Source organism: Folsomia candida, unplaced genomic scaffold (assembly GCF_002217175.1).
Source record: "Folsomia candida strain VU population unplaced genomic scaffold, ASM221717v1 Fcan01_Sc012, whole genome shotgun sequence".
Lineage (NCBI taxonomy): Eukaryota > Metazoa > Arthropoda > Collembola > Entomobryomorpha > Isotomidae > Folsomia > Folsomia candida.
Window position 1 is genome coordinate 402434 of NW_019091204.1, and position 16058 is coordinate 418491.

At 36.6% G+C, this 16058-nt stretch overlaps 2 protein-coding genes across 8 annotated transcripts; both read left to right on the top strand.

Annotated features, from left to right (window-relative positions):
* The first annotated feature begins 3202 nt into the window (after positions 1–3202).
* On the top strand, positions 3203–10101 carry LOC110855286. 6 transcript variants are annotated; one of them, XM_035855950.1, is made up of 8 exons: positions 3212–3361; positions 3886–3986; positions 4142–6275; positions 6353–6442; positions 6506–6679; positions 7830–9126; positions 9538–9668; positions 9781–10101. In XM_035855950.1, exons 6-8 carry the CDS (start codon positions 8523–8525, stop codon positions 9892–9894), a joined length of 849 nt encoding a protein of 282 aa, XP_035711843.1. In that variant the 5' UTR covers positions 3212–3361; positions 3886–3986; positions 4142–6275; positions 6353–6442; positions 6506–6679; positions 7830–8522; the 3' UTR covers positions 9895–10101. The 6 variants fall into 6 exon arrangements, 3 of the variants coding, with proteins under 3 accessions (XP_035711843.1, XP_021959398.1, XP_035711844.1); XM_022103706.2 differs by having other exon boundaries at positions 3213–3361; positions 8551–9126; XR_004835895.1 differs by lacking the exons at positions 9538–9668; positions 9781–10101 and having other exon boundaries at positions 3203–3361; positions 7830–8035.
* A 536-nt stretch (positions 10102–10637) lies between these two features.
* On the top strand, positions 10638–14912 carry LOC118437229. Of its 2 annotated transcripts, none has more exons than XR_004835955.1 (5): positions 10638–11623; positions 12046–12139; positions 12221–13532; positions 13608–13677; positions 14342–14454. XR_004835955.1 is itself a non-coding variant. In XM_035856115.1 (5 exons), exons 2-5 carry the CDS (start codon positions 12101–12103, stop codon positions 14686–14688), a joined length of 1602 nt encoding a protein of 533 aa, XP_035712008.1. In that variant the 5' UTR covers positions 10643–11623; positions 12046–12100; the 3' UTR covers positions 14689–14912. The 2 variants fall into 2 exon arrangements, 1 of the variants encoding a protein (XP_035712008.1); XM_035856115.1 differs by lacking the exon at positions 13608–13677 and adding an exon at positions 14575–14912 and having other exon boundaries at positions 10643–11623; positions 14342–14478.
* Positions 14913–16058: the final 1146 nt, after the last annotated feature.

Genomic DNA, 16058 nt, shown 5'->3' on the forward strand with positions numbered 1-16058 from the left:
GATGCCCGGATCCGACCGGATGTTCTATGCTTACCCGGCTGAGTTAGTTGTCAGTCCAATTCCGTCACTTGAAATTCAAAACTTTACGAAAACATTCCCAATCTTATGGATATCGTTTTTTATGTTTTTCATACTTGGTACACACTTATATTCTACTAATTACTAAATTCTACATTCTAATTTTAATCAAAATTTTGCATTTTAAATTCTATAAAAGTGTATTTTATTTTGAAAAGAAAATAATGAAATGACCCATGAGCTTTGGCCTAATTTTATGTACGTATATGGAAGATTAGTGTTTGCTTGATACATGTTACAGTGCCCAGTATTATTATTGATTCATGTTAAACGATTAATTTCCATGCCAATATGATCATTAGGGCTGAAGACGTTGACAATTTCGGGAAAAACAACTTTGAAACATGAGATGACAGAGGACGAAATGGATCTGTTTGAGCAACTGCTCCTCGCAATGGATATGATGGACCAAGTCTTCATTGAGAATATGGAGGCGAGTTACTTAATACATATATTAAACAAAACTAAATTACCATTTTGGTAAATTGATTAGTGTTCTCAATGGTCCGGTCCACGGACCGGACCGGACCGATAACTCCGGTTCGGTCCGGTCCTGGTCCTGGGCTTAGACCGGACCAGGACCGATAAAAAATTTCGGTCCGGTCTCGGTCCTGACTGTTTAGGACCGGACCGATAACCTTCGGACGATAACTTTTGGAGAAAATGTGAAACGGCTACAACATAGCGCTTTAATTTTATGACCACATATATCTATTATATCTGGCTTTTGAATTAGCTTATTAACCTCTTTCGTATCAATGATTTTTGTGTAAAATTTCCTTGGGTACGATGTTGATTTTTTAATTACACCGAATAGCAACCAATGAAAATCTTCATGATTTCCTACAAAAGACGGTATGTTTATTTCAACCAGTTTCCAAGTACCGGTATAGAGAAAATTCCATAATTTGGGATGATTTTAAACAATCGACTATTAACCATCTAATTTGCCACAAAATTGCCAAACAAATACTCAGATTTTTTTCTCAAATGTTTCACCCTACTGCTACATTGCGTTTGCTACAGTTTATGACGTTGTTTACTTGCTTTCACTCTTGTCGGTCGCACACATGCCGACCACTTTCATCTATCTAATTTTTTTTGCAAGGTTGGGGATAATTGTTATTTATTTACCAAAATTTATGGTAGATTCGCCAACCAATATTTGTAACAGATGTAAGCTTAGATTTAACTTAGCGTGCGATTCATTCTGAGATTAATCTCTGTAAATTTCCAAATTTTTCACAAATTCGTTTTAAAATTTGTCCCATTTTTAGTCATCGTTTAACGTAAAGAGTATTTATTCAATGGTCAGGTTCAAAAAGTTCATGTGGGTCATTAAATTTTATATTGCGCCGCAGGGAATAACAAAATTTCTTTTACTCAATCAGATAAAAGACAGTAGGTGAGACACTAGTAATGGCACACTACTGAAAATTTGGTGACCCTCATAATCTGTACTTGTGAAAACTTGTCACTATCTTTAAATCTATCAAAAAAATAAAATTCTAATAAGAACTTCGAATTTTACGACGTTAAAATAAATTTTGAAAATTAAATGTAAACTTAAATTTTTCTGTGAAGCAACTAACGTGTTCTGAAGTAACTTGTAAAATCCGTAAGGTTTGTCTAATATTGAAAGCGAAATCTTATCGGTCCGACCGGGACCGACCGATAAGACTCGGTCCGGTCCCGGTCCTGTCAAAAAATATCGGTCCGGTTTCGGTCCAAGCTTATCGGTCTTCGGTCCGGTCCTGATCCTGCACTGGACCGGACCGAACCGGACCATTGAGAACACTAAAATTGATTATGTAAATATTTCGTGGCATCCTTAGTATCGTAAAATACTTAAAGAACAAAAAAGAATGGGTTTTACGATGGAGGTCTCCCAACGTAAGCGGGTAAAACTAGTGTCAATTAATATTTTATTAGTGTGTAATTTGCAAGTAGTTCTATCTGCCAATGCTCAGGTTTGGTATACATAGATATTTGCACACAAATTTGGAGAAAACTTGGTAAATTTGCACGTGCCAAATTTACTACGCATTTTGGACGCAAATATCTCTGCCAAACGGGCGCATTGGCAGATATGTAGAACCTTTTGCAAATTTTATAGAAATTAAATTTGTGATCCGTTCACACTACTTTCGTCTAAATCGGCAAGCAGTCGTAGGCAGACCTCCATCGTTTGTAACAATCGTTAGTAACGATTCACTACCTTGGTAACGCGATTTTTGTTAACAAAACCTAAAACCGTTAACAAAATTTCGTAACCTTCGTAACTTATTTTACGATACTAAGGACGCGAAGGAATTACCCTGATTGTAACCTTGGTTATTTTATATTTAGTAAATTACACTGTAAATAATTTTGTTTACAGTTTGGCGAAAAATCAATGAGAAATATCGTAACCTTTATGACGTCGAACGAATTGCCGGTGTCGAAATTTATGATGTTCGGAGGACAAGCGGATCCTGCCACGGGAGACGATTGATCGCCATTTTATCGAGATATTATTTGCATACGTCAGATTTAATATTTTGCATAATTACTTGGAAGTTATATCAGGGATTTACTTTTATCTCTCACTGTATTTTGCATTTTTTCACTACTACACTCTTAAAAATAAACTGGTAATCATAGATATATTCAAGTATCGCAGCTCGTATTCTTGTTGTTTTGTCTACGTATGGTTTTGATATCGTTTATTTATCGTCATTCGTCGGCATTTTTACCGTTGTTGTTTAATTTATAGTCGAATATTATGTTGCATATAGTTTAATTTACTCTGCAAAAGGGTAATACTATTGTTAAGAGTGTAGTCGATAGAGTGTGCTCTTATATCTTTTGCTTGAAACGTCTCAGGCACCCAAATTCTACTTTTTAAGAAGGTGTGAATATTTTCAAGAGTTTGAAATTTCAAGATGCATCCAGCACTGGAGCCTACATAAATCCCAATTTCATAATTATAAAGCATGCATGAACATATGTACATATTTTCTTGTAAAGTACCACACCATCTGTGATCATTCAACCCTTTGAACTGGAGGCTGCTTTATTCTGATGCCACGAGGTAAACTTATATAAATATCTACAAATGTACATATATTTGTGAACGTGTACAGACATATGTTCATGGAAGGAGAAAGTGTGTAAGTACAAAGTAAGGTAGATTAATACAGTGTACCTATTCACATGTGTACACTCACTTGGCAAGTTAACGAAATTCTAAATGTTGTTATGCAGTTTAGTTAAATAATTTACATCATATCCAAAAATTTCAGTAAGTGATCTGTAGTTTAAATACACAACTACATGTGTGTATTAGTACTTACGCACCATTGTTACACAATTTTTGCTAAAAATGCGAGTTATTTTGCCAGACTTCAAACATTAGTTAAGACCTATTACATATGTTTCTTATAAAAATCTTATAATAAGTGTCTTGATCTTTAAAGCAGTGTATCTGATGATTCGCGACACATGAATAAACTATAGTAAATCAGTAAATCTTTCAAGTATCTAAGAAATTATTCGCAAATTGAAATAATTTCATGCGCAATTCTAGTAGAATGTGTCATAAATACTTAACGTTTAGCTTGAATACAAGTTTATTCAACGAATTTTTCATTAATCCAATGAAATCTAAGTTTCGTATTCGAATTATTCATCCATTACAGAATATTTATAATTTTAGATTATTTATTCCTGCGAATTAATACGTGTGAAATAATATTACAATACTTGTGTACATATTTCTGTACTACATACATACGTAAATATTTTTTAATGAATATTTTTAAACAGGCCACCTGATTCCTGACATTTCAAATTCTTCCCCTGCAAAAATTCGCCTTGAAAAAATGGACACTCCAGACGCGCAAGAAATCGCACTCAATAATCCGATTGTAAGCGAAATCAATTTAAATATTAATTACGGTTTAACTTAACCTAAAATTTATTCATAATTTAACTTAATTTCATTTAAACAATTTAAGTAATTTTTTAAAAAAACATTCCAACCAATAGTTTAAAACGAAACCTATTTTTCAACTTTTTACAGATTTTGACTGAAATACTAAAGCAGACTTCCGTCCAGTTGCGAGATGCCCGACTCGTGTCCAAATTTTGGAACGACATCGTTCTCTCCCTTCCTAATACGAGACTTACCTTTTGTTTGAACGACGTAGACGACGAATACGCAGAAGACGAGGAATACACCGATGAAGATTTGCACACCCACCGATTGCACTTTTTCGAAATATGCTCCACTCTAAATAAACGACTTTCTAAACGGATTTCTGCCGAGTTTGACACCAGCATGAAATATGGCACGGAAGAACCTGCTGCTCCTGCCATCTACTCTTTCGGCGCTAAGCTGACGCACGTTTCTGCCTTGTTTAGTGATACCATCCAAACTTTGGAAATTTCCATTTGTATCGTGAATTTTTTAAAGTACGTTTATCAAGCGTTAAAAAATTCCTGTCCGAATTTGACCCAGCTACAAATTTCGTGTGAAGAAGTCGAAAGTCTCAATACGCCATTTCAGCTCGGCACGATAACGGCAAAACCAAGGTTGACGATTTTCTCGCTAGATTACGCTGTAGACGGGGACCGCACGTGCATATCTGGTCTTACCAGTCTTGTCCAGGAGATCATAAACGCCTCCCCAAATTTAAAAGAGGTCACTTTTCCGTGGGGATGCCATCCCGATTTGGCTCATTCTAAATGCCTCGATTCCTTAAGGATCGCTCTGAGTGAACTTAGCGAAGAGAAGGATATCGTACCATTTAACGGTTCAGAACTGTGGCGCATGTTGAATCAAGTCGGTGACCAATTGGTTTCCCTATTTTTTGGGGAGAACAACGAAATTCAGGATATTTCCGGCCTCGGAAGATGGAAGCGGATCGAATTCGGCTTGCCGAAAATTATGCCGAAATTGAAAATGTATCGAAACCTGTTTGTCGACGTTTTTGAGTGTACCGATATCTTGAAAAATATTGAAAAAATGCCTGTTCTGAACACGCTCGTGCTGGGAAAGACAACTGCGACCAAGTCGACGAGTTTGCATGACATGTTGCAAACTATTTTCAACTCGGGCAAGATTTTGGGAAACGTTAGGAACTTAAAGATTATTGAGATGCATGATCCCACACTTTTGGAACACTCTCCAAATACGTCTAAAACGGTCAAAACAAAAAATTCGGCATCTTTGGCCGTTTATCTCATCCCCGTTGCGCCGTGGCCTGACGACCTTCAACGCCCATCTTTGACACGTTGGCGAAAACCGCATGTCGAAACACGAAATCATTCTTAAGTTATAGTGGATACAGACGGACGGACGGACAAGACATTTCCGTCTAAGTGGTTTTAGTGGTTTTCACCCCTTAATAATCGGCCCTTTTAAGGTCCACCACATTTCCGAAGAGCAATTGTTGAAAATTATTTTTTGTCATACCCAAATTTCCCATACCTAAAATTCTGCATACCCAAATATACCGCTACCCATATTTCCGAGACCAAAATTTCTGCAGACCGAAAGTTCCGATACCCATATTTCCTTATACCCAAATTTCCATACCCAAATTTCCGAGACCCAAATTTCCATACCCAAATTTCCGGGAATCACAGCAATTGCAAATGTACATATGTACATACTTACTTACTTTCAGAATGCTCATTACTTGGGATACATTTTTGTGGAAAAATAAAACTTCAAGCCACAATATCATGTTTTAAATCGAAGCTGAAGTCGTGAATTCTGACCTAAGGTAAACCCCGCACAGCGAAAAGCTTCATGAGTAAGGCAACAAAGCCAATCATAGGAAACATCAAGGACCATGCATTCTCCACGTGGCAGCTTTGTAATAACTTTGACATCTTCAATAAGTTATACATATGTACATATATATGTAATTAACAGTGCAGAAATAGGACGGTTCAACGTAAATGTAGATCCCATCCTCAAAATCGACCACATCCTTTATGCAGACTCCCACAATAGTTTGCATCCACAGTTAACTGAACTTCAACCTTGAGACGGGAAGCATTGAATAATTTCACTTTCTTAGTCAACATGTGTGATCTGCTGCTGAATAGATTATTTGCAATTATTTAAGTAAATAAACCTACATATTCGTCAATTTCAAAGAAAAGTTAACCGGGTGCAGAAACCTTGGTGTTGGAATTCTGTATAAGTATGTGTAAAGTAGTTTAATTGATTTTTTAATTGATACACATTTCAAAATATTTTTTTCTCTTTAATAAAATTCAGAATTCACCATTAATTTTTATCCAAATATGTATACCGCCCCCGAGGTAACTCCCCTGCCACAAATTGGTTGAATCGTCACACACTGACCAAGTGAGTATCGCATCTTGCAAGATAAATATGCATGCATAATTTAAAAAATACTTCTTTTCACAGTTTAAAATTAGTGGTGGATACCAAGGCTGAATCGAAAAACTTAAATATTGCTGCCCAATACGAAAATACCCAACAAAGGTCGTTTTGTCCGTCGAACTAAATATCTCCGTCTGATGAAGAATGGAATCTCGAGGGGGCCGAAGTGTGCAAGAGGTTGCACTAAATAATCCAATCGTAAGCCAAAGAAAACACATTTTTTAAACCGTTCCAAGTAGGAAACGTTCTTCACTTATAAATGAAGTAATAGTGACACTTATGTCACTATTACTGCAAGGCAAGGGGTTGCAACCCCTTGCCTTGCACAGTGCGAAATGTTAATGAGAAGGTTTGGCCAAAATTCTACGGACACTTTTCTGAACATGTTTCACCATATTCCGATGCATTTTGGGTAGTATGAAGGCTCATAAAAGTTTCGACAAGCCACACCCACTTTGGGTGGGGTATTTTCGCAGTGGGATTAGAGTCAATCGCCATATGCCAAAACATAGCCCATGCAATTGTGCATATACAGTAAAAATTTCAACCAAATCGGTCCATAAACAAAAAAGTTATTAGCGCGGGAACCTCGGCGAACGTCAAAAATCGCCAAATTTGGGGGCGTGGTTCTCCAAATGGCGCAACGATAGAAGGCTGCAAATGGTTGAAAACAGTGAACACCCACCAGATCTACATTTTCCAAAAAGAACGGAGGTTCTATATCTGCGGCTTTCCTAGACATAAGCCCGGGAACATTGGAAAAAATCATGTCGAAATTGTCCAAAACTGGCGAAGTTCAACATGACGTAGAGTAGTAAAAATCGATATCTACGTTCACCCAACATATATGCATAGACCAACCGGTTGGTCTATGCATATATGTAGGCCCCAACAATGGAAACTTTTTCAAGCTACACCGGGATTGTCTAACGGGTTATAACAAAAAATTAAGCCGAAAAATTGGAAATCACGTGGCGCTTGTCATTCTGTTGAATGGCCCATTCAAGAATAATATTTATGGCAAATTTCCAAAAGTAAAGTTTCTCTCCCTTCTCTTCCACGAGGCCAAGACGCTCTTGGATACTGTGATCCCAATATTTTTCTTCACAAGGCAATTTAACGGAATGAAAAGCGCCATGTGATTCCTAACTTTTGGATTGCTCTGTTGACATACTCGTTTCACAATCCCTGTTAGCTTGAAAAACGTTCTATTGTACAACATCGTGTGTAACACATATTAGAGGGGAAGGGGAGTCTACGAGATTGCGATTGTTGCACTTCATAATTCGTGAACGTCCACTTAAATATTTCCTTTAAAAAATAAGTGAATTTTTCCTACATTTTCCAGATTTTGACCGAAATATTAAAACAGCCCTCAACTTCTTTACGAGCTGCACGGCTCGTCTCCACATTTTGGTACGATATAGTTCTCTCCCTCCCAAATACAAAACTAGCATTCAAGTTGTGGGACAAATACTCCGAAAAGGATGAGAAAAACGACCAAGACTTTGCAAAAGACCCATTTTACTTTTTCGAAATATGTTCCACTTTAGACAAGCGACTCGCCAAACGGATTACCGCCTTCTGCTACACCGCCACAATAGACGATACTAAATCTACTCCTCGCATATACTCTTTCGGCGCCAAGCTGATGCACATTTGCGACAAGTTTAGCGACATCGTGCAAACCTTGGAGATTACAATCTTTAACGAGCACTGCTTAAAATATATCCACCACTCCCTAAGAAATTTCTGCCCCAATTTAAAAGGGTTACGAATTTGGTGTATGTCTAGTAACGTGGAGATTCCTGTAGCACCAATTTTGCCGGATCCCCTCCCCACGAAATCTAGCTTGTCCTTATTCACGATAGGTTACCATGTACCTGCGGAGGACCGCCCGTTTGTCACCAATTTTTGTCAGGGGGTTATTAACGCTTCACCAAATTTAAAAGTGGTCACCCTTCCGTAGGGATTCCATCCAGATTTGTCCCACTCTAAACGTCTCAATTCTTTAACGGTAGCATTAAAGAATTTTGAACCGATGGACATGGTTCACTTGAATGTTTCAGAACTTTCCCGTATGCTGAATCAAGTCGGGGACCAATTAGTCACCTTATCTTTGGGCAAAATCAATGAGCGCATTCTCTCTTACAAAACCTGGCATCGGATACAATTCAGTTTGCCGAGAATGATGCCGAAATTGAAAAAGTCTCAAATGATGGTCGACATTTTTGAGTGTACCGATATTCTGAAAGATATCGAAAAAATGCCCGTTCTCAAAATGCTAGAACTTGGAAAGAGCACTGCGACAAAGTCGACATGTTTGAATGAAATTTTACAAACTATTTGCAACTCGGGAAAGATTTTGGGTAGCGTGAGAAGTTTGACGATACTTCAGATGCATGACGCCACACTTTTGAAGGGATTGAAGACGGCTTTTCCCAACTTGGAGAGTTTGGCGGTGAAAACGTTCGGCAAGATGGGTGAGGCCGGGGCCGTGAGTGGGATGGAGTTGGGGGTGGTTCTTAAGGGCTGTACGGGTGGTTGGGAGCGATTGAAACACTTGAGTTTAATGTTACCAAAGTATTCGACAAAAAAGGTGGATGTCGTTAAGGCTCTTCTGGATTCAAAGGACCTGTATCAAGGTGAGTGTCAGCATTAGTGCTGACACACTCTTAAACTCTTGGCTTTAAACTCTTTCACAAAACGGATTTTTTAACAAAATTTCTCCTGGGTAGGATGTCGATTTCGCAATTACACCGGGTAGTAACCAATTAAAATTTTCAATAAAAAGACGAATATTTATTTTAACTGGTTTCGGGATTTTAACGAAAAACACTTTTTAACATTGGTCGGTATAGGGTAAATTCCAAAATTTGTGAAGAATTTTTTTAAATCCACTTTTACCATCGAGTTTTCCACAAAATATCGAAGAAATACTTATAAATATTTTGATCAGGGAATTAATGCCGTACACAAGTTTGTGTATTTCGTCCCCACATGAAATAAAATTATTGCACAATGTGTGTCCTTAAAGGTTAATTTTCATGTTAAAGGCCTGACCACTTTTAAAGTTTGGGGAATCAGAAGCTCGCCACATGATTTAATGGAGGATGAAATGGATCTGTTTAAGCAGCTGCTCATTGCAATGGATGTGATGGACAAGGTCACAATTTGGAATATGAAGGCTAGTTATCATAATTTTGCAATTAAAATTTTTGTAGAGTTTTATTCCAAATTTATTTCATCAATTATATTCCTGGAAATGCAAATAATTTTTACTTATTCTTTTATTACAGTTTAGCAAAGAATCTGTCAAAAACATATTGGGATTTATGACGTGGAACAAACTGTCCGTGTCCAAGTTCAGGATGTTTGGCACCTGCCGGCGATTGATTAAGGCCACGGTTTAAGCCGCATTTAATATTTTATATAGATACATAATTAGCAGTATTAATTATGATACTAATTAGAATATATATTTACTAGTGTTAGGTTATGTATGTACGTACAGATCGTATTTTCCATTTCAATAAATTTATTCCCAGAGAGTATCCAGAAATATTTATTTTCAGTGCAATAAAAATGTTATGCATGTCGCATAACCAGTACAATTTATGTAAAAACGTACAATTTATTTACTATAGAACAGAACTTAGACTGCGTTTATTTTCAGACGAGTATAACATTATTTTGATTAGCGTATATACATTACATACATTCATAATTAAACAAATGCTTATCAGGGTAATATTCATTTAAATACGTAAGACGTACCTAATTATACATACATACGTATACATTTTCATGCAAAGTGCCACTCCATCTGTGATCATTCAAGTCTTTGAACCCCTTTTTTTTGAAGGGATCTTTATTCCGATGCCACGACTGCCACGAGACAAACTTATGTACATAAACAGGTACATGCCTATGTATATTTGCATAATATGTACATATATAGGGAAGTGCGCCTAGCGGATGAGACTGGCATAAAAACGTGAATATCTCTAAATATAGCAGACTGGGTTTACTAAAAATTTACGATGATAAAGTAGTGACCCTACCCTACAACCACCATCAACCATAGTTTGCTAGGTTTCGTGTGTGGCTTCCACAACCAGTTTCTTCATGAAAACTCCCAAAAAATTTTTCTCACCCATCTGGAGCTAGCTTGCTATAACATTCTGTTGAATCCTGTCCATCCATTCGGTGTTTCTGATTAAGTAGGATATTAGCTTTCAAAATCTGTCCCTACTTTTTCAATGTGACCACATCGGGGAAAGTTTGGGGCAATTTCCTCTCGGCAAAAAAATCATAATTTTTTAACTTTTTGGCAAGTTTTAGGAATTTTGACTTATTGACAGCGAGTTACATTCAGCCAAAAAATAATTTTCTGCAGAAGATGATGACCAATGACCATGGATTCCAAAATTCATTTGGTCCAGTTTTTCGTGTACGTATTTTGGTCAGTGGGGTCATTTATAGTGAAGAATTTAGGGTCATTTCTTTTCTGACAAATCCCTGAATTTTTTGGGAAACTTGCTTGTCACTTTTAATTTGAAGCCATATCAGACTTCCTGACCCTTGACTGAATAGAAAACCGGCCATTTGAAAATTCGGCTAAATTCTATTCTGGTCATCCACATGAGTTTAGTTTCGTGCATATTTTTTGGAAAATTTTATGTAAAGTGTCCGCTTTAAATTCGACCTAAAAAAGTTGTGAGCATTATTTAAAGTAATACATCATGATTTTTTAAGTCAACATAAGTTTGTCTAAAACTTCAACAAAAAATTTTATTTTTAAATTCGCATGCATAGCCACACGGCATTTTTCGACCAGTCTCATCCGCTAGGCGCACTTCCCTAAACACGTCGAGAAAGAAAGTGTGTATGCAAGTCTTATATTATATAACTCTATGATGCAAGTACAGTTGATTCACACATGTTGATGTACATACATACATACGTACAGTGTTACATATACACTCACTTGAAGAATTAACCAATTTTTAAAGATTTTCATGTACATAGTTTAATGAAGTAATTTACAATATACGCAAATTTTCGATAAGTACAAAACCAAGAGTTTAAACATATGTACATATGTATAACTTGTTACAAAATTTGTGTTCCAGTTAAAACGTAAGTAAGACATGTTAAAGAATTGTTTCAATAATAAATATTTATGAATAAATATATTTAAATACCCACTTCGCAAATTGAAATACTTTCATATCTATTTTCTGTATGTATGTAATTCCAGTAATAGATAATATCTATTACTGGTATTACAAATTAAATTGTATGAATTTTGTATATTTATACAATGAATGGATAGAGAATTTTATTCTAATAGTTTGCCATTTATGGAACAAGTGTGTACATATTTATCATTTCCGATTATGGTTATGAACATGAAATAAATTGCAAAATAAAATTATTTAGTACTTATGTATCATCTAAATAGAACATATATTATACTAAATATGTCGTACATACATACATACATGTACATAAATATTTTCTTATTGATTAATAATCAATGATTATTTGCAAATATGTAGGCAAATGTGCATCAAGTTTTGAACACTTCCCTTCCAAAAATTCGACCCGGAAGAAATGGAGACTCCACAAGATCTCGCACTAAATAATCCAATTGTAAGCGAAAATGACAAGTAATTTTTTAAGATATTCAAAAAAATTAGTTTTAAAATAAAATATTATTCCAACTATTTTCAGATTTTGACCGAAATATTAAAACAGACCTCAATTCCTTTGCGAAATGCCCGACTCGTCTGCAAATTTTGGAACGATATTGTTCTCTCCCTGCCAAATAGAAGACTTGCCTTTTCCCTGAGGGATGAATACACCGAAGACGACGAGCAAGAAGACACATATTTAAAAACCGACCCATTCCACTTTTTCGGAATATGTTCCACTTTAGATAAGCGCCTCGCGAAACGGATCAGCGCCACATTTGACACCTGTGAGATCGACGAATTTGAAACTCTTCCTTGCTACATTTACTACTTCGGTGCAAAGCTGATGAACCTTTGCGACAAGTTTAACGACATCGTGCAAATTTTGGAGATTACCATTTATAGCCATATCTGTTTCAAATACATTTATCAAGCCTTGCAAAATTCCTGCCCGAATTTGACCGAGTTGCGAATCACTTGTGACATTCGGAGTTTCGAGATACCCCACAATCAGCCCAGGGTGCTAACCGCGAAGCCTAGGTTGACATTGTTCGCGTTAAATTGCAATATGTCCGAGAGGGATGAAACCCCCTCATTTCTTAACAGTTTTTCTCAGGCGGTTGTTAACGTGGCGGCAAATTTAAGGGAGGTCACCCTTCCGTGGGGATGTCATCCCGATTTGTCCCCCTCTAAATGTCTCGACTCCTTAAGGATCGCACTGGGTGATGAATTTGAGGAAAAGGATATCGTCCACTTTCAAGTTTCTGACCTTTCTCGTATGCTAAATCAAGTCACTGACCAGTTAGTAGCCCTGTCCATTATGAAGGGCAGTGGATCTTGGGGCTATTTCAAGCCAGGAACCTGGAACCGGATACCGTTCAGTTTGCCGAGACCCATGCCGAAATTGAAAACGTATCGAAACATGATGGTCGACATTTTTGAGTGTACGGATATCTTGAAAGATATCGAAAAAATGCCGGGTCTAAAAAACCTCGTGCTTGGAAAGACAGGTACAATAAGGTCGACGTGTTTGCACGAAATGTTGGAAACTATTTGTAACTCGGGCAAGATTTTGGGAAACGTGACAACCGTAACGATTATTGAGATGCATGACCCCACGCTTTTGGAAGGAATTAAGACGGCTTTTCCTAATTTGGAGAGCTTGGCGTTGAATACGTACAACGAGAGGGATTACGCTGGAGCCGTGAGTGGGATGGAGTTGGGTGTGGTTCTGAAGGCGTGTACGAGTGAGTTGGGGAGGTTGAAGCACTTGAGTATTAGGCTGCCATCGTATCCAGAGCAAATGATGGATGTCATTAAGGCTCTGCTGGATTCGAGGGACTTGTATCAAGGTGAGTTAGTTGAAATTGCGAAATTAGGTTTTTACACTAAACAAAATTGGCATAAATGTATGTATATGTTATTAGCGTAACGAGAAAATTCGGAACGTTTATGACAGAATTTTGTACAAAACCCTCTAATTCTCAATCTCCCTAAGTAAGACATTCTAATTTTAAAATACTGAGTGCATTCACAATTGCCTGAGTGTCATAAAATATTTAATTCACGAAGAAAGTGTCAAGTTTCATAAAAATCGCAAGTTGCGATTCGCAACCTTCGTAACGTGATTTTTGTTGGTAAAACCTAACCTCGCTTACAGAATCGCTGGAATTTCATTAGTCTTTTAGAGATTTTTTACTGAGCGCACAGAAGAACCAATAAAATTCAAAACCACACCCTTGGTTCAGTTTACACACTCATGAATCGCTCAATGGTTACAAAGGACTATTACCAAATCAAATATAATTTGACATGTTAAAAAAATGTTTCATAAAGAATTTTGGTCTATTCTCATAATTTGACATGCTTACATTCATGCATATGTACGTATATTTCTTACTTTGTATTACAAAGCAAAGTACTTATTTTCAGTTATTTCACAATGAATAAGTTTGATTAAAATTCACTAAATATTGAGCAATGACGCAACCGGTTGTTTAAACTTTATATAATGAAAGTTAAGATTTACCCTACGTTAAAGGATTTTAGCTCAACCTTGAGTAAATTTTACCTTTGTCGGGTAAATTTTTCACAAACAGTTGTATTTTACTCAAGTTTATTTAGAGTGTACCTTTAATTTCCGTCTTAACTTAAACTTCAGGGCTGAAAACGTTTAAACTTTTCGAGACGAGATTCAATACGTTGAAACATGATTTGACGGAGGACGAAATGGATCTGTTTAAGCAACTGCTCTTAGCAATGAATGTGATGGACAAAGTCACCATTTGGAATGTTAAGGCGAGTTACTTTCTATGCTCATCCCTAATTATTTAATATTTAATACTTACTTCCATAACTATCAGTGGAAGACATTTCTATTCATTTTATTTACAGTTTGGCGAAGAATCAATGCGAAATATTTTAACTTTTATGACGTCGGAGAAATTGCCTGTCTCAAAATTTATGATGTTTGGAGGATGGGCGTATCGTGCCACGGACCGCGATTGATCGGAATTTTATTTAGCTTTTTATTTGAATAGATCAGATTTAATGTTTTGTATTATTTGTAACTTTTATCTTGCTTATGTATGTTTCTATTTCGCACTATATTTAGGTTTCATTACTACACTCTTGAAAATAATGTTACCTTCTTTTGAAAATAATGTTACCTTGAAAATAATGTTACCTGTTACCTTCTATGTTTACGAAGTAAATGCATTTTCAAGTTTGAATTAACTTCACTAAAAATATGTAGCACCTTACTTCAGATTGGCCAAGAACACTTTTCTACGCAGGATGTTTTGTACTTATGTAAGCATTTGATAACCACACAATATAATTCAGCAAGATACATGATTGAACTTAAACACCTGGGACCATGCATTCCTCACGCGGTAAATTTTTGGTAAATAGTTTTAGGTAAATATGTACCTTCCTTGCTCACAACTCGAATCAACAAGTCCTTAGTTTGCGTTCGATGAATCGTGTATCTACTAACCATACAATACAATTGAGACAAGATACAAATACCCACGGGTAAAGTTTCATGAACAAAGAAACTAGTAGAGGCTCTAAGGGCCATGCATACCTCAAGTGGTAGATTCTTGATAATGTCGACTCCTTCGATAAGCTATGATTATTATTGAGATGATAAAACGGCTCGACATACAGGGTGTTAATAAAGTCCGATCCCATTTTTCCTGTAAAAAAGTGAAGGCTAGTATAAAAAAAAACTACCCGTGATACTTACAAAAAATGTTCGACATATTTACCTTAGTATTTGGTCTTGTTACCATTTACTTTAACCATGCCCTCAACTCTTTGTTTAAGGCTCTGTGCTAATTTTTCCAATGTGCCTCTGGAAATCGAATTCCATACATCTTGAACTTTTTTTTACTAGCTCTTCCCTCGTCCGGGGTTGTGGCTCTTTGTATACATTTTCCTTAAGTATGGACCACTGGTTCTTCAGGGGATTCAAATCTGGGCCGTTAGCGGCCCACACCCCCTTGCTCCAGACCGTTGAAACTTGCGTCTTGATGAGACTCAAACTCGCTTTTGCTGTATGGGCTATAGCACCATCCTGCATGAAAACTATTTTTCTTTCATTCGGAAATATTTCCTTGTTCCCCATGCTATCGAAATAGATAGGTAATATTTTTTCCATATAATGCTTTGCATTGACTGATTGGCCTTTTGGTATGATATGTAGAGGGGTCACGCAACGTGCACAAAATCCACCCGCTACCATAACTTTAAGCCCGAATTTTGGGATCGCTCTTGATGGTACATCCGATTTGTTTTCTGTCCTGTAACGAACATTTTGTTGGTTCAATTTTGGATATAGTTCAATAATAGATTCGTCAGTCCAAAGGATGTGA

Bases quoted from the DNA above. Each gene is read 5' to 3' on its own strand.
- LOC110855286 (XM_035855950.1), top strand. From the start codon at position 8,523: ATGGACATGGTTCACTTGAATGTTTCAGAACTTTCCCGTATGCTGAAT. The intron at 9,127-9,537 runs GTGAGTGTCAGC...TTCATGTTAAAG, and splicing joins TTCAAAGGACCTGTATCAAG to GCCTGACCACTTTTAAAGTT. The intron at 9,669-9,780 runs GCTAGTTATCAT...CTTTTATTACAG, and splicing joins TCACAATTTGGAATATGAAG to TTTAGCAAAGAATCTGTCAA.
- LOC118437229 (XM_035856115.1), top strand. From the start codon at position 12,101: ATGGAGACTCCACAAGATCTCGCACTAAATAATCCAATT. The intron at 12,140-12,220 runs GTAAGCGAAAAT...AACTATTTTCAG, and splicing joins TCGCACTAAATAATCCAATT to ATTTTGACCGAAATATTAAA. The intron at 13,533-14,341 runs GTGAGTTAGTTG...CTTAAACTTCAG, and splicing joins TTCGAGGGACTTGTATCAAG to GGCTGAAAACGTTTAAACTT.